General features: G+C 35.7%; 3 protein-coding genes across 3 annotated transcripts in view; 1 reads left to right on the top strand and 2 right to left on the bottom strand.

The window, feature by feature from the left end:
• The window catches only part of LOC126975791 (rabankyrin-5), a 105,594-nt gene that overhangs the window by 38,833 nt on the left and 38,904 nt on the right, over positions 1–27,857 (bottom strand). The gene's annotated exons all lie outside the window — the stretch shown is intronic.
• On the top strand, positions 315–26,288 carry LOC126975792 (uncharacterized). Its single transcript, XM_050823832.1, has 5 exons — positions 315–463; positions 17,424–17,564; positions 22,846–23,019; positions 24,215–24,371; positions 26,144–26,288. Exons 2-5 carry the CDS (start codon positions 17,513–17,515, stop codon positions 26,262–26,264), a joined length of 504 nt encoding a protein of 167 aa, XP_050679789.1. The 5' UTR covers positions 315–463; positions 17,424–17,512; the 3' UTR covers positions 26,265–26,288.
• On the bottom strand, positions 19,548–22,096 carry LOC126975742 (uncharacterized). The gene is made up of 2 exons (XM_050823754.1): positions 20,786–22,096; positions 19,548–20,477 (listed from the first exon to the last, which is right to left on the bottom strand). Exons 1-2 carry the CDS (start codon positions 21,928–21,930, stop codon positions 19,700–19,702), a joined length of 1,923 nt encoding a protein of 640 aa, XP_050679711.1. The 5' UTR covers positions 21,931–22,096; the 3' UTR covers positions 19,548–19,699.

The raw sequence follows: 27,857 nt of genomic DNA, 5'->3' as shown, positions 1-27,857 counted from the left end.
AACGAAACAATCGTTCATACAATTTTTGAGGTGATCTACCTCAAAAATTGTATCAAAATCCGTCGCTACTAACGCACTGGGCGGCTGTGACGATGGTATCTCGCAACACCAGGGGAATCAAGCCGACCTTTCGCATTACGTATACAATATCAAGTGTCTCTTGGTCCTTGGATATCAACGTGATTACCAGTTCAAGTGAGGGTTAATTCGAGCGCGGTTCCTACGCCCTCGTGCGGTCAAGTGCACGCTACGGGGCACGTAACTACGTACGCATTATGACACAAGTAAGGTGGCGAGCGACTTGCCGCTCGAGGCTACAGCTCACAACGAAGGCAGTAATACCGACCGACGACCACGGAGCGGCTGGCTCACTCCTCACATCCGCCGCGTACAGCTCACAACTACACGCGCCGAAATCAGATTATTGTGTGCTTTTGTGACATGTGTTGTGTATATTTATGAGGTAACTGTGGCCGGGATTTTTTTATAATAAACAAATTACTGCTTGAATTTCTGAGCTACCCTTTAGGTAAATATAACGCATAATAATAAAAAAATCTCAGAATATAGTATGCATAGTAAATAAAGGCATGCTTGGAACCTAAGCTAAGCTTAATTCAGAAATGATGTACCAAAATTTCATAAGCGAGTGCCTTTTTTAATAAGGTAATAAATATATCCTATTTTTGTATAATAAATATTTTACAAGGATTGGCATTATTAATGTTAATGGGGCATGAAATTTTTATTTTTATTTTCGATTTAAACAATTGTATTTTGGGCGGTTATGTGAATATTTATTTCTTTATTACAAAATCTTTGAATTAATATCAATTACAAAGCTTTGAAGGTCAAAATAAAAAGCGTCTATGTTTATTAATTAAAACGAAAAATTTTAGTCACAGATAAACTGTTGAATCGATTTAAAATCTGCGCCACTAGTGTGTGAACAACAATAATATTCAGATATGGCCTTCAGATAAGTAGATTGGCATGGTGATACGATTTAAAAAATAGTGCAGCACTTTTTTATTGTAAGTAAAACACTGCACAGTTTTTATTACTTAGTTACAGAAATAATAAGTAACTAACAGTTATGACTAACGTTAGTTACGGAAACATAATCTGAACCATAAGTTTTACAACTGAACCCTTAACTTGAGCACCGTGCCCTCGCGAGGCCTCGGTTCCATGTTCACCCACCATTTAACAATTTCGGTTTTCTTCGTTTGTCATTGTAAAAATTGTAACATATTTTTATTAAATATGTTCTAATTCTCTGTTGACCCCGGCAAGACAATCCCAGAAAATATTTTAAGTGCAACAAATGTGTAACGAAATTCAGAAGTATTGTTAAAAGACGCTTATGATACCACAAATTGGAAATGGAGCGACAGTCCGGTTTGTTTCTGGCGCCCGTTCTTCTGGAGTCTGAGGCAGTTGGTTGATTAACGTTCAATAAATGATTCAAAATCCTGTTTTGAATAAAAATATTTAAATTTGAATTGAACTTTGTCCTGTATCTTCTTCCGTAGCCTTCTGAAACCTACAATAAATAATATTATGTAATATGAGTGGACAAAAATCGTGTACAGCGATGGAACGATGTGCGTTATGCATTTCTGTCACCGAATCTGGACACGTAAACGAGTGCAAACTTCCAATTTAGAAACACGAAATGTGAATCACGCTGGTATTATTTCTTTATGTTGGTATCGAAGTATTATTCAGTCAGTAACTCGAACGAAATTGCATGAAGACACGGAGTATTTGTCGAACGTTTATTATTGTTACGGGTGGTTGGAGTGTTGAACAAATAAAATACTGCGGGAGGCTCCTTCGCACAAGATGCCAGCTTTTGCAGCATTGTGAGTACCACAGTTATGTGTAAGCATTATTGTGATTCGGTCTGAAGGGCGCCGTAGCTAGTGAAATCACTGGGCAAATGAGACTTAACACGTTATGTCTCAAGGTACCGGGCACAATTGTAGTACCGCTCGGAATTTTTGGGTTTTTCAAGAATCCTGAGCGACATTGCGTATCAATTACCATCAGCTGAACGTCCTGGTCGTCTCGTCCCTTACTGTAATAAAAAAACCTCTCGCAAACTTTGGTCTTCCCCTTATGACGTTAGGTAGTTGAGTGCATCACAACCTAATGCCCAATTTCTTGTTATCGCGGAAATCGTAAGATGACCGTGGTGTGCGATACGTAGACGTACAGACAGATAAACAAACGTGACGTAACGTATTTAAAATAGTTACATTAAGCCGGTTCGGAGTCGCGACGTAGTTTTATAACCGCAGATGTGGGCCAATGTTGGCGTCTTCGAAATGTGGGTCGAATCGTTACGCCATTGCGTCATTCGCTAAGCGTTGCTGTTAAAACGAAAAGCGTGTTCAATTAAGAAATAACTTTAGTGCCTAATTTAAAGAAAATATTTTACGTTTGGAAATAGGCATAGATACATGGTTCCTTTATAGTCGTAGCGTCTGTGTGATGACAAATAATGGTTAGGATAAACACCAGCGATGGTCTAAAGTCTAGACACACCCGGAAAGGGAGCCTACATTAAAATAGTTTAATTTATTCTTCTATGAGAATAGTATAGTTTATCTTAAACATATAAAATAAATTAATCTTCTGTAGAATTAATTTTGTGAAGATTCTTTCTATGCGGCAGAACACAGACAAGAATCAAGGTAAGAATCAAGATTCATTAGCGGTATCAGAATTTTCTCGAAATATTTAATTGTTTCTTAATTATTGCAATCAGCTAAGGAATTATATCTCTATTACCTCTAAATGTCGATATCAGAGCACGTTTGACATAGGAGGCACAATCAGCTCGAATCACATTATTATAACCAGTGGGAGGCTCCTTAGCACAGGATGTCGGCTACATTATACATGGTACAACAACGGCGCCTATTTCTGCCGTGAAGCAGTAATGTGTAAACAATACTGTGTTTCGGTCTGAAGGGCGCCGTAGCTAGTGAAATTACTCTCAAATGAGACTTAACATCTAACGTCTCATGGTGACCAGCGCAATACAAGTGCCGCTCAGAATTTTTAGGTTTTTCAATAATCCTGAGCGGTATTGCATTGTAATGGGCAGGGCGTATCAATTACCATCAACTCGACGTCCTGCTCGTCTCGGCCCTTATTTTCATTAAAAAAAAACATAACTGAAGAAAATATCGGCTGACCCCTTCCCTTCCACGGGCACGTCGCGTTTACTTACTCGACTGCGTCACTGAACGTAATTATTGTTTCATAAATTTCTATGCCTACACAAACGACTTAAATATTGATGAGTTCGGTCTTCACTCGTATATGTAACTGACATTATTTTTAATTGCATTTCGTGACGTCAATTATAACACTTTCACACGTGACAGTGTAATAAATTAATCACATATAACATTTCTATTATTTAATTCAGGTGATTTGTCTTTCCTGTTACTGAAACTACATGACAATTACTTCTTCCACAAATATATTAATTTTCACTATTCTGTTGGTTTAAGCACGTTTTACACACCTTGTTAAATTTACAAGGCGACAAAACTTGAACATCGAAGTACAAGAGGTTGGAAATGTTGAGAAGGATCAGGTAAAACAAGTTAAGGGCCGGTATCCACCAAAGCAGAGAGGAGAGGAGATTTATTTTGATAACCAATCAGATTTCGTTCTGCTTAACTTCCTTGGAAAAGGATCAAGCGCAGATGATATGTCTCATTTTTCTATAGAATTTTGTGCCGCTCGCGATAATTTATATAATTTCTTTCCAGAATGTAAGTTTCCTTCAATAGTTTAATTATTGAAGAATTAATTGTGTTTCTTCAACCTCTAATTCCGTTTCCTTACGCAAGATAAAATATTACTTTTGTAACGACATGACGTGTTTCTGTTGTAGCTAACATCTCCTTTCCGCTTTGGTGGAAATAACCTGACAGCTTCGTGGCTTATCTCCTCTTCTCCTCTCCGGTTCGGTGGATACAGGGCCTTAGTCCGGGTTATAGAGGATAGGTCAAGAATATTTATAAGAGATCTTGTACGAAAGGATTGCTGCGAATAAGTATAAAATGCCAGGGAATTATGCTCGTGGCAAATAGAAGGGCATTAAACTCTGCCTAACTCTTTGAAAGACAAGCGTGTCCGATTGTATTGTAAGTCATATTGACTCACAGTAATCAAAGTAAAGCAAGACAAAACCGACAAATAATACTTCCTATCATGTTTACGAGTCAATATCAAGTTAACAGAAATCTGTATTCAATGATAATGTAAGGTCGAGAGGCACGAACAAAGTCATTCTAATACCAATTACTTTTAACGTCATTTTGGAAAGGCCGTGTAATTATAAACCCGTTTTGGTTATTTTTAAAACATCCCAATCCGTGCTTCGTGTGCTTCTCATATTCTTAAATATATATTCACAATATTTTACTTTAAAAATTAATGAGTCTTTAATAAAATCGTATAGGTTTCTAAAATAACCGCTTCGCTTTTTGTAGTTTTTCTGTATTGCAAGGGAATTCGGTATAAAACTTCCAACAACAACATCGTTTAACTTAACTTTATCGTCTAACAATAATTTCATATCTTAAAAATCAGAGAATATTATGTTATTGGCTCGCAGTATATGTAATTCGAACGAGTCCTTAAGTACTATTGATTTATTCTTCTTTTATCATGCTATTTTAACCACACAATCCTTTTCACATCAATAAGTATAATATACAGATTATATAAATTATTACATATATTGATTCTAAACGTGACCTAATCTGTTGCGCGGTGACTAAATAGTTAACATTTGAAATGAGACCGGTTTTAAGAAAATTTTAAGTCGACTTATTACGATATGTATCGTAGTATTTCCATAGACAATTACGTGAACATGCATTAGCAAGGTAAGGCAATGAAATAGTTGTCAAAAACTTGTTCACTGCAGCCTTGGCATTATTCACGGCTGTGCGAATCATTTGCTTGCGTACAATCCGCATAAAATATTTTTGATTGCATGACTAAATACCCGCCAATACTCCACTTACTAAGACCGTAAGAATCCAAAACAGCTTCAGAAACCGTAAGAATACAATCAATTCAAGAAGAAAGAATGAACTGTACTTGCGATATAATAGGTTAACTAGGGGTAAGGGCTCCTTCAAAGGTTTTGGCCTTTTATTGTACAATAAAATAATATAGCATGGTTCTTGACTGGTTTTGCGGAAGCCAACTTAATTGTATTGTATTTATTATATTAGCAGGCCAAGTAATTTTGTTATTGTATGATTAAAGAGATGTTCTGGAAGTTTCTTATCAGTTCTTCTCTCCATGTCAAAGTTCTCTCCCCTTTTCGACCTGTAGCTTCAAGATTAAATATTTAATTATATAAAAAATAAAAAAACTACAATATTGCGGAGGCGTTTTTTTTTTATAAAAAAGACCAGACGAACAGTATGTTCAGCTGATGGTACGCCAATACCATTACAATACAGTGCCGCTCGGGATTCTTGAAAAACACAAAAATTATGAGCGACTACAATTGCGCTCGTCACATCTATACTAATATATAAAGCTGCAGTGTTTGTTTGTTTGTTTGAACGCGCTAATCTCTGGTACTACTGGTCCGATTTGAATGATTCTTTCAGTGTTGGGTAGTCCATTTATCGAGGAAGGCTATATAGGCTATGTTTTTTTTCAAAATTAGGGATCCGTTATAAAATTGCTATTTTGTAACACAAGGTGTAAAATCGAAAACCTATTTTTGCGTGCGCTGCAAAAACTATTGACAATAGAACAAAATGATGTACAGGCTATAATATAGGCAATATTTTATTACTTATAAAACTATCGCGTGAATTATACTTTATATGGCAAAACAACGTTTGCCGGGTCAGCTAGTTGAGAAATAAGATTATAAGTCTCATTTGCCAAGTTATTTCACTAGCTACGACGCCAGACTTCAGACCGAACCACAATAATGTTTACACATTACTGCTTCACGGCAGATATAGGCGCCGTTGTGGTACCCATAAGCTAGCCTAGGCATCCTGTGCAAAGGAGCCTCCCTGGTAAATTCCTTATAGTATTGAAGAGAATTTGTTAAAATGTGCAAGAGATGATTCCTGGAACTATACAAACAAACTTATAACAACTGGATACAAAAAAAAATCGAAGGTTTTTTGGCAAAACTATGAACCCACAGCATTTCACTAGTATGTACATAATATGAACTCATAAGATACTTGATTGGGATCACATTGAACAACTTGAGTCAGCTTATGACTCATTCAATTGTTTATAATATACTCTTTCGATCTTTACAATATTATATGAAGGTGACGAGCTCGAGCAAAATCATAATAATATCATTTTACAGTTATTTTAAAAAGACTTAAGCTATTCGCAATCTCCCAAAAAGATTTTTTTTTTGTGAAAATAAGACGACGCTTAACTCTTAAGTAATACAACGTTCGAGAGTTGAACAGGACATATCAAGATTTACGTCACTCGAACGGTTGGCTCAGTGGAAGACGCGAGAGGTCGCGGGTTCGAGTCATAAAATTTGTTTAAAATTTAATTTATGTAATTAATCGCAGAAAAGAGGGTTATCACTTTGAAAAAATAACAAATTGTTAAATACAAAATTATATATTTGCTTAAATTAAATTTGTGTTAGATATGTCACTACTTTTACCTTATAGTAAAACTTGTATGCCCTAATAATAAGGATTTTGTGTCTAAAATATTTGCATTGGCTAAATGTACTGTGCATGTTGCCTAGCTATTGTGAGCTGACCATGATCCATAAACCAGGTTGCACTAGCAATTCTGCACTGTAACTGTTCACACAATAGTTAAATATAATTTTAGTAATAAGCATTTATCACGGGGAGTGTTCCGAAGAGCTGTTCAACCTGATTCCTGCCGCCGAATTCCACCTTCGCACGACACGCCACAAATTAGGATATCATCCCCACCATCTGGATGTGTGGCGGTCCTCCACAGTGCGGTTTTCAAGGAGCTTTCTTCCACGTACTACAAAGCTGTGGAATGAGCATCCTTGTGCGGCGTACACCTTCCTTAAAGGCCGGCAACGCTCTTGTGATTCCTCTGGTGTTGCAAGAGAATGTGGGCGGCGGTGATCACTTAACACCAGGTGACCCGTACGCTCGTTTGTCCTCCTATTCCATAAAAAAAAAGTAATGTCTGCAACAACATTCGTCTTTTGTGAAGATTGATAGGTAAAAAAATTTATAAATAAAGGTACATTTTAATAAGGATTCATTTCGCCGTAGCTAGTGAAACTGGGCAAATGAGACTTACATTTTATGTCTCAAGGTGACGAGCACAATTGTAGTCAGTAGTGCCGCTCAGAGCTTTTGGGTTGTTTCAAGAACCCTGAGCGGCACTGCATTGTAATGGGTAGGGCGTATCAATTACCATTAGTTGAACGTCCTGCTCGTCTCGTCTTTTTTTACGTTTTTTTTTTATGAAAAATAAGTTTCATAAAAAAAACGTTAGTAAAGTATGAATTGTAATTTGAACTGCCTCAAAACGGTTAAAATACGCGTTGTATATCAGGTTTCATTACATCAATAATGATAAATTTAGACCAAGTTAAATGACACATGAATATCAAAATTATATCTAGGTACATTTTATAATTTACCACCACTTTGGAACAGCTATTGTGAAAAGAAACCCACAGCCACTCTTTTAAATTATCATTTAGTTAGTGCATTTTATAAAATCTCTGCAATGTGATGCATTACAATTAACCAAATATATAACCGTAACTAAATAAAGTGAACATTGTTTCAATGTGTGAAATAATTTTTAAGAAATACAGAAAGCTAAACCTGTTATTTAAAATTTAGGCAAAGTTTGCGACGATAGGGTCGACTAGTCAACGCAAGCAGCGCTCGTTCGTGAGTATGACTATTGACTAGCCGTCGTTACCAGATCTTAAGGAAGGAACAACCCGACCTACGATACCGACGCAAGAAATGAGATTCATCATACTCATGATATATATTCAAGTTTTTATTAATACCAGTTCAAAACAAATCATACTCTGAGCCTTGCTTATTTTTTATTTATTTATTAAGAACAAACATACTTAAACAGGAAGCTATATCTACACTATAATCATGGTGAAAACTATCGTTGCAAAATCAACAAGCGATCAAATTATAATTATTATATGTTGGTCAAATAGTAACATCGAATCAAAACTCAAAAAGCAAGGCCTTTAATAGGTGAACATATTGTTATTGATACTCCATACAATATGTTATTTCTGTTACATTTCCAATAATAAAAAAAAATTGTTTAATTTTCAAGTAAGTATTCAAAATTTTGTACTCAAATCACGATACATTCTTCGAAGTAGGCATGTTCAATGTGTACACAATGTAAGATTTGAAAGTTGCCCAGCAAGGATATTGTGGTCAACGTTGAAGGACGTGCCACTACAAGTTTTGCCACTCAAAAACATAGAAATATGACATTGCATGATTCGAGAAATAGAAAGGATAGGAACTGTGAAATACAAAAACACTATATACTACTAATAATTAAAGGTAAACCTTATTAGAGTTGGTTATGGTTTGTTCATGTCATATATTTCATAGAGAGGATGACTCAAAATACTTTGACTTCATAAACTTACAGAGCACGAGATCTGGAACGAGGGTCGGGTGGTGTCTCTGTCATTCAATTACTTATTTTGACAGTAATAATGTTCACCGTGTATTCTTATCAAACAGTGAATTCAGAGCTCTAAAGGGAGGGAAGGGATCCATATCATATGTTTTATTTTTTAATCAAATACATAATAATAGATTTAAAGCACAATTCGTACATCGGATGCAGCACCTTACAGCCTAATTTGTTATATTTACTAGAATTATTTAAATACTTCCTGTATTTTAAAATGGTGGTCTCTGGTATTTTTCTCACGAGCTCTACTTTTTCCAAACATCAAATGCTAGATATAGTAAATTGTATGAATTAATTTGAAGGGGTTTATTTTATATTGAAATGTAGATAGAAAGTCCGTATTCCACAAGCCGTCTCAATGGAAGGCTTCATAAGATACATAATAAAGATATGCTTTAAGGGTAAATGTATATACTTTTATAATAAAGTCCCAGCCACTGTTCAGACATTATGTATAAATAAATTTAATTGTTTTATTAAAAATGGGTTTGTCGTAAATCCTACTACTCCAAAGTTGAATACAGACTTCCCAGACTGTCCGATCACTTAGATAAGCAAAAAAAATCGTATGATTATTTTATAGCAATAGCAATGACAGTACAATATTGTATATTTTATTAAAAAGAGCGCCAAAAAAGAATGCTGGGAGAGTTTCTTGTGCCACTTCTTCTCTCTCAGAGCGCCATTTGTTACAATATGTCATATCTCTTTTTTTACACAGTTATGAAGAGAGTGATATAACAAACTTGATCGCAGATTTTGCATTGAGAAGGTTTTTGTTGTGGAACAAGCCAGGGAAGTATAAACTTTTAGGATGGGTGACACATTCTGATTTTCAACAAACATCCAAACACTGAAAAATAAATATTTAAGTTTGAAGATATCAGGACCAGTCGCAAGATGACGAAGGTAATTGCTGATGCCGCACAGAATTTTGCGTTTTTCAAGAACTGAGTAGAACTGCATTGTAGTGGGCAGGACGTATCACGTAGGTAAGATCTGGAGGTCTACTCGCAAAATCGACAACGATACATTCGGAACGATACGATAATACTCCGAATATATCGCAACTATCCTACTCTAACAAATGTACGAATTCCTTATCGTTTATCGCTACCATAGACTAATATTTAAATTTTTTTACGATGTTAGTGTGAATGAAATATGTTCAAACCTAAACATTATCTGTGCTATGTCGCTGTTAATTGTCAAAAGTCAAAACATAGTTTAGGCGCCAAGGAACATGCCGGACTGTGCACCACCAATTTGGTATCAGATAATGTAAATGGTAAAAAAATACGTAATTAATATAATATGACCATTTAAAATTGAATACATAATACAAAACTTGCGGATATTAAAATGTAAAAGAAAAGTAACTCAACCCTTCTCGTCGTTTGCGTTTGCATTATTTCTACGCATAAACGACCAACAAAATGACTTAAATGACTTAGTAGTAAAAAATCCTGTTGAATAGTAAATCACATATTTCAATAATATTTATTAAGTATGTATATTGTATGGCAAATATATGTATACAACTTGAAACGATAATACCATCGACAGCCTAGAAGGTGTCGTTGAGATTATCGTAAAAGTGACGTTTGATTATTTGTGAAATTCGAATATTCGTCTCTGACATTTTCAACTAAGAGTAGGGTTAGGACCGATAATATCGAATAATTATTCGTTCGTTCAATCAGTGATGTCATATCTACCAACTTTTTGGTAGATCTACCCATTTTCACCTCAGTCTACCTATCTACCACCCTAGGCCTAAAAACTACCTATTTTGTAATTAGTTTGACCATATCACCACTTTAAATTATTTTATATCGACAAGTGACGATTCGATGTGCTGCGTTAGCCATGCGACGATGCGTCAAGCATACATAGAGTCCAGGCCATAAACCACAAAAAAAAACATCAGCAACAGTTCGCCGTTCGCGTCATTTCGCGCTCATTAGTCATAGCCATTATTATACTGTTCTGTCATCTGTGGCTCATACCCGGTTGGTTAGTTGCGGAATCAATGGTGAATCTTTGCTTTTTGTGAGATTATTAAGAAACATGACATTTCATTTCACAGAAAAAAATGTGGATCCTACACCTGAAGAATTCTGGAAGCATGTTTCATCCATTAAAAAAGGAGACCAGTCTCCAATGTTTCCCCTGCTATGCGAATTCGTGAGGAAATTACTCGCACTTCCACATAGTAGCGCCAACGTTGAAAGATTGTTTTCTGCAATTAATAATATGAAAACCTTCCAGAGAAATAGAAATTGCACGGAGACTCTAGAGGGATTGTTGCGTACTAAAAGATTTATAGCAAACAACGGGCAGCCTAGCACAGAACACATACAATTTTTCAATAAAAATATGTATAATTTTCAAAAATAAACATTTTAAGAACAGTTCATGCATTTTTAATCTTAATTTTTTTTTTAAATTGAGGTGGTAGATCTACCAATTTTGCATTTTACATTCTACCAACTTCTACCAACATTTGGCACATAATCTACTAATTTTCTAAAATTCGGGTTGGCAACACTGCGTTCAATCATCGTTTCGACATTGATTACGATTTACGATGTAACTAAGAGTAGGATTCGACACGACTTATGCGACGATTTATCGAATATCGATTTTAGGAGTAGGCCCCCAGGTAAACGAATTGCTCGTCTCGTAACTTATAAGTGTTCATCTATATTTAAATTAGATTCCACGGCGATTGTCAGTTTGATAGTTGTTATGAAGATAACTTGAACTTTACTCATACTCATATTTATTTTAACTAATTAAAGTAACTGATTATTTTAATATGTACTGGTGATTTATCAAGGAATTACGTGGCAAGTAATGGTCACTGTTTATTCCAATAATTAATCGTTACAATAACGGATGCAAAACTGTTCATATTGGTGTTATTTTCACTATCTGCTGCCCGCGACGTCGTCCGCGTGGACGTTAAAAGCAGCAAAAACACTATACGTGGAACCAGTGGGAGGCTCCTTTGCACAGGATGCCGGCTAGATAATGGATACCACAACGGCGCCTATTTCTGCCGTGAAGCAGTAATGTGTAAACATTACTGTGTTTCGGTCTGAAGGGCGCCGTAGCTAGTGAAATTACTGGGCAAATGAGACTTAACATCGTATGTCAAGGTGACGAGCGCAATTGTTGTGCCGCTCAGAATTTTTGGGTTTTTCAAGAATCCTGAGTGGCACTACATTGTAATGGGCAGGGCGTATCCATTTCCATCAACTGAACGTCATGCTCGTCTCGTCCCTTTTTTCAAAAAAAAAACACGTGTATCTAGAGTTTGACAATTTGTAGCCAATATATTGTCTCATGTTATTAACAATCATACAAAATTTAAATTAAAGTATGTTTTCCTTTCGGTTTTGCTTGTAGAATACACAGTGCAAGTATTCTTATATTCACTATAAGTACTTTGTAACAATTTCAAATATAATAATCTATATATATAAAAATGAATTATTGCTGTTCGTTAGTCTCGCTAAAACTCGAGAACGGCTGGACCGATTTGGCAAATTTAGGTCTTGAATTATTTGTGGAGGTCCAGAGAAGGTTTAAAAGGTGAATAAAAAGGAAAATGCTGCTAAATTAAATAAAAACAACAAATTTGTTTTTCCTTTGATGTGTCCATACATAATTTCTATGAGAGAATTTATTAACGCACGGTTTGACAGTTCTGCTGTGAAACAATTTCATTACTACAGCAGGGTGCATATTTTACGAAGTAATTTTTGATGTTATGATTTATTATTGACAAATTCATATAAAAACATTATTTTATTTATTATATACAGAACAACGTCTGTCGGGTCAGCTAGTCTAATATATAAAATTCTCATGTCGCGGTGTTTGTAGTTAAACTCCTTCGAAACAGCTTGACTGATCCTCATGAAATTTTGAGTGCATATTGGGTAGGTCTGAGAATCGGAAAACAACTATGTATCATCCCCCTAAATGTTAAGGGTGGTCCACGCCAAATTTTTTTTAGCATTAAAAAATACATACAACTTCAAATTTTCACCCATCTACGATCAACAGTTACTTTTGTATCGCGATTTTAATATCGGCAATACAACGTTTGCTTGCTAGAAATATATAAAATTATATTTACAGTTAAGTAAATTTTATTCTACCGTTTTATATGTAGGTTACTCAGGTAATTATACACAGTAATAATATAAACGTTAATAATACGTAATAACTGCAGGTCTGCAGGAAATGCTAATAGCGAGGCAGTAGTCTCGTTTCTTAGAAAAATTTAATACGATTAGCTGACGCGCTGGAATTATTATTCCATTCTCATGCAATTTTTCCAAAAGAGCTTTAAGTTAAGAATCATGATTCGGTAAAATAATTTATAGAACTGGTTCGTAAGTTCCGATCCTGTAATAATAATAAAAATAATACTGACACACTATTACACAAATTATTATCTTGCCCCAAACTAGGCATAGTCTGTACTATGGGTACAAGACGACAATATACTTACTTAAACATGCATAAATACATATAAACATCTATGACTTGGAAAGATACATTCATATTAATCACAAAATATTTTCATAAAAAAAAAATAAGCACATTGAGGAATTTGCTAGAAACTGTGACATTCATAATGTTAACACGAGGAACAAACAAACTTTACTACAGCATAAAGGATTTTAAGGCTCTTTAATTATAAATGTTTATTGTACGATATTACATCGTAAACCATACTTTTATTAAAAAAAAGGCCTGTTGAGTTTTTTGCGCCCGTTCTTCTCAGGTCTGAGGCAGTCTCTTTTGAATGTGTGGTTGTTTTTTTAGTGAGGTTCAATAAGTGATTTGGAATCCGATTTTGAATAAAAAATATTTGAATTTGAATTGTCTAAGATGTGTCGCTAAAACCTCACCTAATCTCATGTCGGGGAGAGGGCGCTCGCCAAATATCATGTGTGTTTGCAACCGATAAAGTTTTAGGGGTGGCTAAAGTGGCTAAGCAGATGATTGTACTGAAAGTTACATGGACATGTTGGTTCCAGTAGTCACTCTTGATGAAACAAGGGGTCTTTGAAGAATCAATAAGAATAAAAATGATTTGACCTATTTCAGAAGATTTTTACTTAATTATTTTATTGTTCAATTTTTACTCTGTGTTTCTGGACTATATGTTTGAATAGAAATCTTAAATCTTGATCTTAACCAGTGGGAGGCTCCTTTGCATCGGATGCCAGCTAGATTTTGGGTACCACAACGGCGCTGCTATTTCTGCCGTGCAGCAGTAATGTGTAAGCATTACTGTGTTTCGGTCTGAAATGTCACTTAACAATTAGGCAAATAAGACTTAACATCTCATGTTTCAAGGTGACAAGGGTTTTTCAATAATCTTGAGCGGCACTGCATTGTAATGGGCAGGGCTATCAATACCCATCACCTGAACGTCCTGCTCGTCTCGTCCCTTATTTTCATGAAAAAAAAAACAAGTATTAAAGAAAAGAACAAATCACAGATTAATTAATGGGGAGAAGGGGTTGAAAGAAATTGATATTCTTTGCCCCTATAATGACGGACGGTAATTATTTATCCTCAGCTATCACACAAATTCTATTCACAATAGACTAGTAAAAACAAATAAAGATCTCAACTGTAGGTACATGAATATTTAATGGCCCGCGTTTCAATGTCACGGCGTGGGCAATTACGGTGGCCTTCACAGATCTGACGAGAAGCAGCCGCTGACAAAATTATGAATTAAAATGACCGGCCACGACAAACTATAGACAGAGCGGGGGATTGTTTTAACACAAAGCGCGTACACCTTCCTTAAAGGCCGGCAACGCTCTTGTGATTCCTCTGGTGTTGCAAGAGAATGTGGGCGGCGGTGATCACTTAACACCAGGTGACCCGTACGCTCGTTTGTCCTCCTATTCCATAAAAAAAAAAAACAAATAGGAAGTTATGTTCTTGAACTTGACCATGCAATCAAACACAGGCTGTCTTGCTAGTTCTCGCAGCATTGTCGATGGCAAAATTAATGTAAGCAAGAATTTGATGAGACTGAGCTTACAATAGCAAAAATTAAATTTTGGCATCGTATGCAATTGGACTCGCAATCCTGAGTTTAAAGCCGACAAATACTCCCAATAATATTATATTTTAAATCTTTTTCTCTTAAATTATCCGTCAAATTATTAAGAATTATACAAAGTGACCTTCCTATAAGGACCAACGAAATGATGGTAATGATTAATTATATTAAAAAAATACACATATTAAAAAATAACTTTGGAATCGTTAAGATATGTTTTTAAAATACAAGATGAGTCACGGTCTTAGGTATATACTAATTTTTTCATCAGATTCTTTCGAAGTTTAATTATTAGCACATTTTATAAATTACTATAAGTAAAAAGAGTTTACTTCCTAAGTTTTTCAGATTTAGGCATGGATTATTTTTTTAAAATTATATCTTGATTAGTATTTATTACACATATTTTTAACAGCTACTATTTTAAAAGAAAATTTATTTTTGATGTACTTACACAGACTAAAATTATAATCAAGATCGTGAAAATAACTCCCTTTAAACATAGGCCTAGGACAATAAAATGAAGTATTCCTGTCAAGGAATAATGCTCTATATCACTACTATTTCCACTCTAGTTGTTGGTCCACTACCTATGGGACACCTGTAGAATATGGATGGATAAGAAAATACCTGCTATTGACTAACGGCCGTTCCCAATATACTATCTACAGATAGCGATAAATTACTACCTTCTACTGTCACTAATTAGCTGTCAATAATCTGAAGCTGTCCCAATATACCCGATAAGTCATTCTTATCGCCTTATATTGGGACGCGTGAATTGCTATTTCCTTACAAACTTCTATCGCTGGTAAGCTATACGCAGTCCCATTGACAGGCAGCGTATACGGATACGGATACCATCGATAAATTTATTGGGACAGAAAATTCAACGACAGTTAAAAATTTTATCTCAAGTAAGAGATATACTGAATATTGGGAACGGCCGTAAGGTAAAATGGTTTAGAGTATGTATTGCACAACTTTTGATAACCTCCATAATGTGTTAAAAAAACATTTACATACAGATGTAGCGACGCGCCATCTAAAAGTTAATAAATCACTGTGCACGGTTACCAATTACAATAACATAGATCACATAAGACATTCATCACATAACAATAATTACGTGACACTTGACCTGATTCTGGCTCCAATTGTTGAAACTCCTCGCCAGTGCTAACATTAGATTAGCTGACTATAAATACGTGTTATTCATTAAATAATGCTAACAATAATACATTGATACTGCTTCCAATAGTAATAATCTTAAAATTTTCTAGCCGTTGCCAAAGAATATTTGATAGTACAAGTACCGTTGCTATTATTAGTTCGGTCGAGAGTTACGTGTCAAGGTGTTATTTTTTTACTTTAATTGATTCGAAAGTAGGTATATGTACATTAAGTATTCAAAATCTAAATGTTGTTAATTTAATTGGTTATAAATGTGGGATAATTGTATCCAGATAATATTGTGAAATCGAATAGAAGCAATAATATTACACCGTTTTAATTGAGTAGTCTTACTGCCAATTTAAAATATATATAGTAAATTTTGGCAAAAGTAGCTAGGTACAGGTTTTTTTTCCATTTCTGGCTATTTCATTCCTATTTGGTAGGTTTCTGACTCACAAGGTCACTGACAAGACTATACAGGTTAACGCAATTATTTGTGATTTATTTGAGGTCGAAAATGTATCCTTTCAATATTTAAATTTTTCTGTTATTTATGCAATTCCTAGTCTAACTGCCAAATTTTAGTTTTCTAGAATTTCAAGATGTACCCTCTAGAGATTTTAATGGTAAATAAACGAGTGTGTTAGTCGAAATACTCCTCGCAAACTATGTAGTATTTGTAAAGAGCGTAGTATTTTTAATCACGAAATCGGCGTAGTTCAAATACATATTTTTATAAGACTCCTGAAGTCCTCCTACCTGATGTTTCAATTAATAAAAATTTGGAACTACAAAAGAGTATTTATTGTTATATTATGTTTTAAATAACTGTGTTTTTTTAAACAGTGTTTTTTGTGGAAAGTTGCCCCGCGTTGGTAGCAAGTTGCAACAGCGTTGGGGCATTTATTAATAATAAAAATAAAGGTATAGTCACATAATAAAGTCATTCGGCTCCGTTCAATATTATTAACAATTAAGGTGAATCAGGGTAAGACCGGATAACTAAAACATTTTCTCAGGTCTGAGGCATTCTTTTTGGAATTGGTGGTAGTTTTTGACTTTCATTAAGTGATGTCACATCCTATCTTGAGTAAAACAATTTCAATATGAATTTTAGTTTCAGTATAGTACACAAAAACAACTGAATAATCCGGACTTAAACTACACTGACCTGTATAAATACCACTGGACAGGCTGTTCCATATGTTTGACGGCAAACTTTTGTTGCCTATTTGAAGCGCCACTCGCGAGCGTCCAGAGAACTAATTTTGACGTATAATACAAATGGCTGCGACAGAAGCGTAGTTCTCTGAAGTATTTTTGCATTTTGAATTAATTTCGTTCGTTTTCCGTGTTACTTATACTTCAAGTATCAATGGAATAAAGTACATATTTTTTTTTCCAGAGCAGTGCGAGTGCATCCCGTTGTGATCAAGTCAATGTTGTGTTGCACATGCACCTCGAGGACCGAGACTGGGCGGCGACCAAGAGCTGATGATGCAGCAATATCTGACGCTAGCGACCACGCTGTCGCTTCTAGCTAACGGTTAGTAATCCTACCACGATTACGAGCCTCCGTTGCTGCTTTATTATTCATATTCAAATTTCATTCTTAATTTTTATATAGGATTTACAACACAATTATTATACACTGGCCTGCAAAAGTAAGTATCACACTTTTCAAATTAAATTTTTTTCTTAACTATAGAAGGTAGAGATTTAAGATTAAAAATGTTTTGTTGCAAATTTTATAGGCTTTAATTCTTAGAAACTAAAATTATACATTAGCAACATTTTTAGTTTAGTGTAAAAAAATTCAACTAAAATGTATTACATGTTATTTAATTTTTAATAACTGGTATTGCCTCCTCGAGCTCTGATTACAGCTTCGAGCCGGTTTGGCATATTGAACACTAGGTATCGGAGCCGATGTTGGGGAATATTCTCCCATTCTTCTACCAGGGCCTGCTTTAGTGCCCTGAGGGTATTAGGTGGTGGTCGCGATTTCTGACTAGCCTCCCAAGCTCATCCCAGGCGTGTTCAATCGGGTTGAGATGAGGACTTCTTGATGGCCAAGCCATCACGCTAATACCGACCTCCAATATACTCTTGTACGATATGAGCCGTGTGTGGCCGGGCATTATCATGCATCAGCATCGATCCATCACCCATATTTGCTAAATACGGCCCTGCATACTCATTGAGAATCTCTGGAGCATATCTTTGCCCAGTGAGGGTGCCATTTTCTATGGCTACTAGCTCTGTGCGACCTTCTGAAGATATGCCAGCCCATACATGTACACTGCCTCCACCGTATTGGACTCTTTCTGAGATGCTGGCTTGAATGTATCGCTCACCAGGTCGCCTGTAAACACTTCGCCTTCCATCAGAAGTGTAAAGGGAGAATCGAGACTCATCTGCAAATAAAATTCTTGACCATTCTTCTTCATCCCACTGCATGTGTTCACGGGCGTATCGCAGTCTCGCTACTCGATGCTGTCTCTCGAGTTTTGGGCCACTCGCTGGTCTTCGGGGTTTCAAATTTGCTTCAGCAAATCTTCTTCTCACTGTACTGTCACTAATGTAGTTCCTCCGGGTCTGAAGTAGCTGTTGCTGGACTTCAACTGCATTTTGGTGGCAATTTCTTAACACAGTGCAAATAATATAACGATCTTCTCGGGCACTGGTACACCTGGGTCTGCCATTACAAGGTCTCCTCAGATGGTGTCCAGTCTCTTCGTACCTTCGCTTTACCTTCTGGTCCGTTCGTGCCGTCACACCCACCATTCTTGCAGTGCGACGCATACTGATGCCTAGTTCCAGAAAAGCCATGATCCTAGCACATTCTTCAACTGAAAGAGGCATGATAAATAAATGTTATGTGCTTTTTAGCATAAATTTTTAAAACAAGACCCATCGATCTTGAAAAAAATTTAAAACAGAAGGAAAAATGTGAATGGTAAAATTGTAATTCGGAAACGTCCACTTTGAAAAAGGAATGGTTTTGTTTTTGAAGTTTTTTTTCAGCCAATTATTAAAAGAAGGTTACCGACTATAAAGTTTTTATGTACAAAATTAAATTCTCTTTGGAGTCCTTTTTATTTCGAAAGTATACCTTGTGAACTTAAAACGTTATCCCCATTTTAAAAGTGTGATACTTACTTTTGAAGGCCAGTGTATTTTGGTACAATAATCAACCATTTTCCTACTTTTAATAAATTGCTCTATATTGCTTATCTATAGTTTCATATATCCAACAGTACCAACTCCGCAACGAATGATTTAATATAATACCAAGCCTTTAATTGCAGATTGAATTTCATAACCTCACATAATATGTGAACATAAGCGATTAATAAACGCAAAATATAGCGTAGAAATTGTCACCGGAGAATTTTAAAATAATTCCGATAGCGAATTTAATACGCAACAATAATATGAGATTTCCATTTTTTTTTTGTATATAAAGAGAGCCATGTGTCCACATGGAGCAGTTCACAATGGTAAAATAGAAACATTAGCCATTTTTATTCATTAGTGACAAACATCTAATAAAAATTAATATTCTTAGTTACAGAAAAACATATTCAATATCCGTTTGCGCAGTTATACATCTCCATTATTTGGCTATTTAATTATTTTCTGGAATATAGATCCTAGATGACCAGCAAACTATCAAATTTACCTAGAGCTCGACTGTCTTACAACACCGCCGAACAAATCATATAGGATAAGAGTGAACAGAGCAACAGGAGCCACGACAGCAACCATCCTATAGCCAGGCGTTGGATCCCGGAAGTCGTGGCAAAGGTTCCCGTAACGCCTGCCTCTTTCCGCGCACTCGGAGCCCGGCGCTCCAGCAATGTAGACCGACTGATTCATATCACACTTGGCTTCACTTACGTCTATGAACGTGTACTTGGTCACCAACCTGGCTATCACACACTTCGAGCCGTTCTTCCTCTTGCCCATAAGCTCCCTGACCCAATCTTCGAGGTATATTTTATTCAGGCTCTGCACTCCCCATATGGACTTTAAACCTTCTGTTGTACTGTACAGTGGATCGACCTTACTTGAAGTTGGATGCTCCCTGTTCTTTTGCTGTATATGGTTCCATGAGACACCAAGTGACGGCATCATGTCATTAATTTTTTGGGGATCGTCACCGAATTCCTTTGTTGGTTCATGAGTAATTATGCCACAGTAAAGTCTGGTGTCAATGACAAAGGGCGCCCCAGGTGCAAAATTGCAAACAACTCTTATGTCACCATTTCTTCTCCTTGCATATGCACATCCGACTTTTGTGGTGGTGGCCCAAAGTAATTGCACCGTATTAAAGTTTCTTACAGCAGCACGGCCACATTGAACGTCTGCTTTTTGAAGATGCCGACCAGCGCTCCAATACCATAAATGAATACATCCAATCACAGCGTTGATAAAGCATGCGGATTTCGGGATACTGTAATTAAAGTCAAATTTGCATTAATAGTTATGTGAACTATATTTGCATGCAACTTAAGGTCGCAACATAAATTCGTAACGTACTAATACTAATTTAGCAGTACAATTAAGTGTAGGTATGTACAGTTTTCGTAAGGGAAAGTACTGCCCCATTTTTGTCGCAAAATACTACAATTTATGCTGTATTGTCATAATTATGACTCTTATCATATTGTCACTGTATAAGTCAGATGATACCGCTTAACATCAAAGGGGTACCTAGTCTCGTTCCTTCACCTTTTCTCATAAAAACTAATATATACACACCATTGAACCGCTGATTTCCGAGTGTTGAAGCAGCAATAATTCGCATATTTAGTACATTCTAGTTGTGCCACAAACTTGCCTTCCAACGCAGAACAGGGCGCCGGTCCTGGCAGACACTGACGCAACCAAGCCTCTGATATCTTTTGTAAATCGTAGTCGTAATTGATTTGTTTCATATTAGCTGCTGGAGGCAGGTGTGAATATCTTTCAGATTCCCCGCTAGCCACGCGATTCCGCATAGAATTAAGTGTGTTGATAATTCCCATTTGACTCATTATAGATGGCACTTTTACTGTATATCCAGTCTCGCAAATTGTCGATAGTGTAGAATCAGGAAACAAGCAGAGCGTGTGATCTCCGTAGCAAGGTTGTACTCCACACCAAGTGTTAAAATTCTGATATTCAGCCATGTAGAGTCTGGACTTTAGTTTCTGAAACCCCGGATCGACTACGTTTTTCAGACGTCCACTATAAAGTAAGAAGACATCTTCTTTATTATTTTTAGATCCTAACTGTCCATAGAGGAGTGGCAGCTCCCAGCAGGGATATTTCTCCGGAACATACCAAATATCACTACTATTTATATTACTCCAATTCCTTTGCAAAAAGTCAGAATCGGCTGCTGGTTCTATGTTATAAAACTCTGAACTTCTGTGTTCTTTAAAGATGAGATTTCTATTTTTCTTATCAGAATTTGAAGGACTAGTAATATTTACGTCACGTAGAAAATTTAGCTGATCGTCAACATCATCATAAGCATATTCATAGTCTTTGAACAGTTTCGATTTCATGACGGACACCGTTTTATTAGACTGTTTTTTATTCAAACTATTTCTCAACATTTGTGATAGTATCGATTTCCTTCCATCGTGTGTAACATTTGTATTATTTGTGTTAGGAACAGCTTCGTCACTGTTATTAAAATAACCATTAGAAGCGTCATTTGAACTTTTAATATCAGAAACTTTATCTTCCAGAAAATGTGTCTTTTCACTTACAATAGATTCGTTTCTATTCTCATTAATGTCTTCATTTCTATAATCAGCCTTGTCTTCATAATAGTATTCTAAATCTACGGTGTTTGCACAAGAACAAAATATCAATAATAATGCGAAATATTTAATCAATTTCATTACAATGAACATCTTATTACTTTCTCACCACGGCCTACTCGATAATAACTTTAACAGTAGTTGTAAGAATTCACGAACACGTAAATCAAGTGCAACTATTTTTCACGTTCACGCGTTCACGTGATTTTCATTTTTTTTTTGATCAATTCTTCTTCTCCGTTTATTAGTCACCATAAACGGTGCTCGACTAATGCAGAATCTTTAACATTTAAGATTAAAAGAGACAAGATTTCGATGAAGTCATATTAAGGTATGCGTAATACAAAACCGCGTGGGTAACAGACATTAAACTCTGAATCACACCGCGAATGAAATGAATAATGATCAGGGACTAATACTAGCATAATATGGAAAACAAAGCTGCAGGTTTACAGTATCGAAAAAGAGGTGATTTTCACCTGTGTTTATGATACTATGCTAATTGTTAAAAAAATATTCAGAAAATACTTATTTTATATCAAAGTTTTTTTTATGAAAATAAGGGACGAGACGAGCAGGACGTTCAGCTGATGGTAATTGATACGGCCTACCCATTACAATGCAGTGCCGCTCAGGATTCTTGCAAAAACCAAAAATTCTGAGCGGCAGTACAATTGCACTAGTCACCTTGAGACAGAAGATGGTAAGTCTCATTTGCCCAGTAATTTCACTAGCTACGGCTAGTTATGTTTACACATTACTGTTTCACGACAGAAGTAAGTGCTGTTGTTGTACCCATAATCTAGCCGGCTTCCTGTGCAACGGAGCCTTCCACTGGTAAATGAAATTTAAATGTAAAGAATAAAAAGTAATTCAGAATTTTCCTTAATTAAAATTATTGTTTTCACGGCTTCATTTGTAGCTAACTAATATACTTGAGATATGATGATATGACTACGATATTTTTTATTTTTCACTGAGACTGTAACAATAAATGAATCATTTCAGGCGTATCCCCGCTGCAGTGCTACCAGTGCCTGATCAACCCACATCCGGGAGAGTATTACAACACCACCAAGCGGCTGTGTGTTCACTTCGATAGCTCCGAAAAATTTGTCGTGGATTGTCCCTACTCCACTATGTGTATGAAGCAGGAGTTCTATCTGGATATACAGAATGGAGGTAAGCTTAGTTAGTGCAATAGGTAGACGAAACTAGACGAGTAGATGTAATTAAAGAAGTAGGAAAAGACTGTTAACAGTTATAATACCAAAGTACGGAAAATATGAAACATCGACCATTTTTGGTATTCTACAAGTGTGTTTTGTGTATTTAAGGAAGTGCTAGGTTATCCGCATGTTGGCTGCGGTTTGACCATACTAAATACAAACAAGGCCACACGTTTATCAGCGGCCTATTTCTCTTGTCGTTTTTAAGTCCATTTCTGTAATATAGATTCTAGTCCATATTTGATCGAAGGTATGAAATCACAATAATGCAATTTGTTTTGTTCATTAACTGGTGAATTACTCAATTTATATACATTCTTTCATCATCTCTACCAATAAACAGTTTCTCAACCCGCTAACTTAGTGAGTGACAAGCTTTGGTATTACTTCGCGAAGATAAAGCAGTAATTAACACCGAAGCCAAACAAACACATTGTTTCAATATTGACAACCAGTCGCTAACACGCGAACAGTGTCAATGTTTTATTGTAGCCTTCACAAGTTTGCGCTTAAATGGAGATGCTTCTGGAGAATCGATCAAGACTGGAAACCCTAAAAAACCTCGAACCAGTCACCGTTTGAAAACATTAAGGACTTTTTATTCGGTTTCGTTCTACCATAAAACACAATTTTATGGTTGATGATTATTTAAAGTTTATTATAATAAAGGCGTAACATATTTTGGTTTCAGTGTTTTAGACAATCATGTGAATAAATCACGAATGTACCGATAGAATAGAAAAGTTTTTAAAAGAAATACAAAAAACACATGCAATTACTTATAGTTGCTAGTTTGAAAAATCTTCTCTTTAAATAGGCGTTCTTATTGTTATGACCATCATCTGTATTTATATGCGAAGATTAAACCTTGCCATCTTTTTAAAGCATTTTACATAGACACGAAGTGCAGTTAGCTACAACTTTGTTACATGGATGATTAATTGATAAATTGTGTTATATAATGTTGTTTTTAAAATGTGAAACAAGAGTAACGTTAACTTGATTGGTAGCAAATCATTTTTGTAACCAACCCGACAATTAATCAAGTAAAAATATATCGCAAGGAGACATTCCAAGATCGGATTGGACCGGTTTGGTTGCAAGACTTTAGACACCGCAATCTTATTATTTAAAAAAAAAATTTCCAGTAAGAATCAACGGAATCCAACGCGACTGCGCTCAGCAGAAACACGAGTACCAGGACTACAAGAACGGCAGATGGTCGCCTAAGACAGAGATCGTCGAGGCATACGAGGAAGGCTGCACTAGCCCTGATGATAAGGGTGAAAGAGCGGTTGTCACAAGGTTAGCCTTACATGCAATAAGGAAACGTTATAAATATAAGTTCTTGCCTCTAATCCGTGATTCTAAATGTGATTTTCTGTCGCTAAATATATTACACAATAGGGTGAGAAAATTAAAACAAGACGAAATAATTCAAGGCGAAATGAGGTATCGAGTTAGTGTTGCAATTTCAAAAAATACGATTGCTTAACGTACAGCAATATTCTCTAAATTTCACATATTTTTAGCAACTATATGAAACTTAATTATATTATCGACACTATTAAAATAAGTAATAAGCAATGCTGTAAAACGACGATTTTTTTAATATACATAAAACTTGCATAAATAAGGTACGGATATTGATCAGTTATAATTTTTATTTCTATCAATTCTTCTTTGATAACTGCTTACATTAATTGTCCAGAATATATACATGTTAGCTAAAAGATTCCATAGTAAAATAGCAGAAGTCATTATGCTATGAAAACAACTAAAATACTTTTATTATTTATTTAGAGTATGTATTTTAGTTTTCGCAAAAAAAAAATGTGTCCGACCGAATAAGGGCTTAAACCGAAATCGAATCGTCGGTTGGTTACATAGATTAGTAATCTATGATTTTGTGAAATATACTAATCCATGACTCGGAAGAATCTCAACGTGGAGTATTCAGTATCTGTCCGATGATGCATGTTTTATTTAGGGAACAAGTGAAAACCTTCTTTTTTCGTAGCTGCGACAATGTCACTAAGAACAGTCCAACTCTATTGATCCCAAACCCTTTTAATGAACTGTTTGCTATATTGTATTTAAGATAGTGATCACATCCTATTATCATTTTAGTTATAATATTATGACTATAATTTTCATGCACCTTAAAATATGTTAAGCGGTGAACTAAAAATACTTATTCATCTTTATATTATAATATTAATTATTGTGAATGGCCTTTCATGTGACCTTTTGCGCTCAATGCTCGATCAAGGTTGACAATTGAATAAACGCTTGTCCGAGAGTCTGATATTGGGATATAAATGTATGTACATTGGCGTTGATGACGTCATCTAGTTGCAAGTTGCACAGTAATTGGAATTAATAAATTAGATATTATCGAAAACATTGAATTTTTACAAAATCATAAAATACACAAGGCACATTGAACTGATTTTAGTACTTCCTCTTTTTATTGATACACATTAAAAGGTAATGATATCCGGACGACCGAGCCATGTCGTATTTTTAACAATGTTTTGTACATTGAACCAAAAACAACAAATAGGACAGCTGGATTCGAACCTGGGTCTTCTGCTTTCCGGATCATCCAATAAGCTATTATAGTCTTGTATATAGTGGCGAAATTTACCTTTGTATTCTAATGTTATTATAGCTGTTTCTCATTAAAACACGGATAAAACTACATTTTTTAAAATTGAAACAGATTAAATTTCATTAAAATCGTTGGAGCCGTTTCCGAGATTCAGATTACATATATATATACAAAAGTGCTCAACTACAAGAAGTAAAAATAGCATGAGAGTTCGTCTCATGGTAAAGAAGTCTATAAGAATGATGACGGCCTTCAAGATGTGTTAGAGCTCATTTAGCAGCATGGAAAAAACCACGGAAAGAATTTTTACTTGTTAGATGTTTACATATAAAAAAATTTCATATTACAGGCTATTCCTAATACGCCTAATTTTGACCTAGTTAATATGTATGAAGTGTGTCAATTATTAATATTAAGTGTACGAAGATAGTCGAGACTACATTTGGTAAATCTGTCGTTCCAGATACTGCTACTGCAGAAATGACCTCTGCAACACCTCGAGCACGAATCACGAGGGCTACACCGACATCATGGGAGTCATCGTGGTGTTCAACCTCATGAAATACATCAACAGCCTCAGATAGTGACAGTACTCACGACCACTTGGCATGTGTCATGAGTTACTAGGGGACGCTTTAACTGAGACAACTCTTGTCTTCTTTGAGTCACCTGTAGTAGTACTAGTTAAGACATGGCGCTATAGCCTTATAAGTAGAAGTCAAAATATGCTCAGATCCAATTAAAACGCCGTAAGACGAACACTTACGGCCTTACTAATAATCTCGGTATAAAGTTATACCTGAGAGTAAACAGAGAATATGTAAAATGTTTACAAACAGACATTTTGCCTGACATTCGTAAAACTTCAGAATTATCATTGTATTTGCAGATATAGTCAACATTTTGTATATTCTTGGTTTATTGTCAGAAATAAATTTACACCAAGTTTATTTGTAAGGCCGTAAGATTGTATTTGTACTCTGAAACTCAAAATGTGTAAATATCTAATACTTATATAGAAAGAAAATATTCTTTAGTGACTATATTAATTGTATCAATTTTTGCAGAAACACTGCAACGGGCGTTTGATGTATGTTCTTGTAGTATTACATATTATTCTTTGGTTGATGTATACCCAACAACTAGTGCGGAAAAATCACTAAATACAATTCGTACCAGAAGGTATGCAAGATTGATTGAGATACAATAAATTTTAAGGAAGATTAAGTCTTAAAATGTTTTAAAATATCTATTGTTTTAAACTTAGCAAATGTGAAAGTTTTAATGGTATGTAAGTACATACTCAAAAGATTAAGTACGAGGGGCGGTCAAAAAGTTCGCGGAATGGCGGGGTTGGCGGGGGTGAGGTCGCTCCTCCAGGTAGCCGCTACTTGAGTAACTCATAATTACTATATATGCCAATTTCTAGCCTAATTGGGTCATTAGCTTTCGAGTTACAAACGAGTGAACAAGTAAATCGGGAACAAACTAGCCACTATGGAGAAAATTGAACATCGCGCCGTCGTAAAGTTCCTCACCAAACAAGGAAAAACGCCTCAAACTATTTTGCAAGAGATGTTAGCTGTTTACGGAGACTCTGCTCCTGGTAAAACCATGATTTACAAATGGCACGGCCTTTTCAAGCAAGGAAGGGAGTCAATTGAAGATGATCCTCGACCTGGACGGCCCATTGAGGCCACTACGCCGGAAATCATTGAAAAAGTTGAAAAACTTGTATTGGAAGACGGAAGGTTGAAGAAGAAACAACTTGCAGCATCAGTTGGAGTATCAGAAACCACAATTTTAAATATTCTTCATCAACATCTTGGCATGAGTAAAGTGTGTTCAAGGTGGGTCCCGAGAATGCTCACGCCGCTGCAAAAACGTGAGCGCGTCAACTGTTCCCGCGAGTATTTGGACCGCTGTGGAGAAGTTAGGGAAGAAATTATGGCCCGAATTGTAACCGGTGATGAAACTTGGGTTCACCACTATGAGCCTGAGTCAAAGCAGGAGTCGATGCAGTGGCACAAAAAAGGCACACCACCCCCAAAAAAATTTAAAGTGTCGCAATCGGCCGGAAAGATCATGGCGACTATTTTTTGGGATACTGAAGGTATTCTTTTGATCGATTATAAAGAACGTGGTGTTTCTATAACGGGAGAGTACTACGCTTCCCT

This window comes from Leptidea sinapis, chromosome 37, assembly GCF_905404315.1.
Source record: "Leptidea sinapis chromosome 37, ilLepSina1.1, whole genome shotgun sequence".
NCBI lineage: Eukaryota > Metazoa > Arthropoda > Insecta > Lepidoptera > Pieridae > Leptidea > Leptidea sinapis.
The sequence above is the reverse complement of the archived record's forward strand: the minus strand, read 5'-3'. Positions and strand labels throughout refer to the sequence as shown.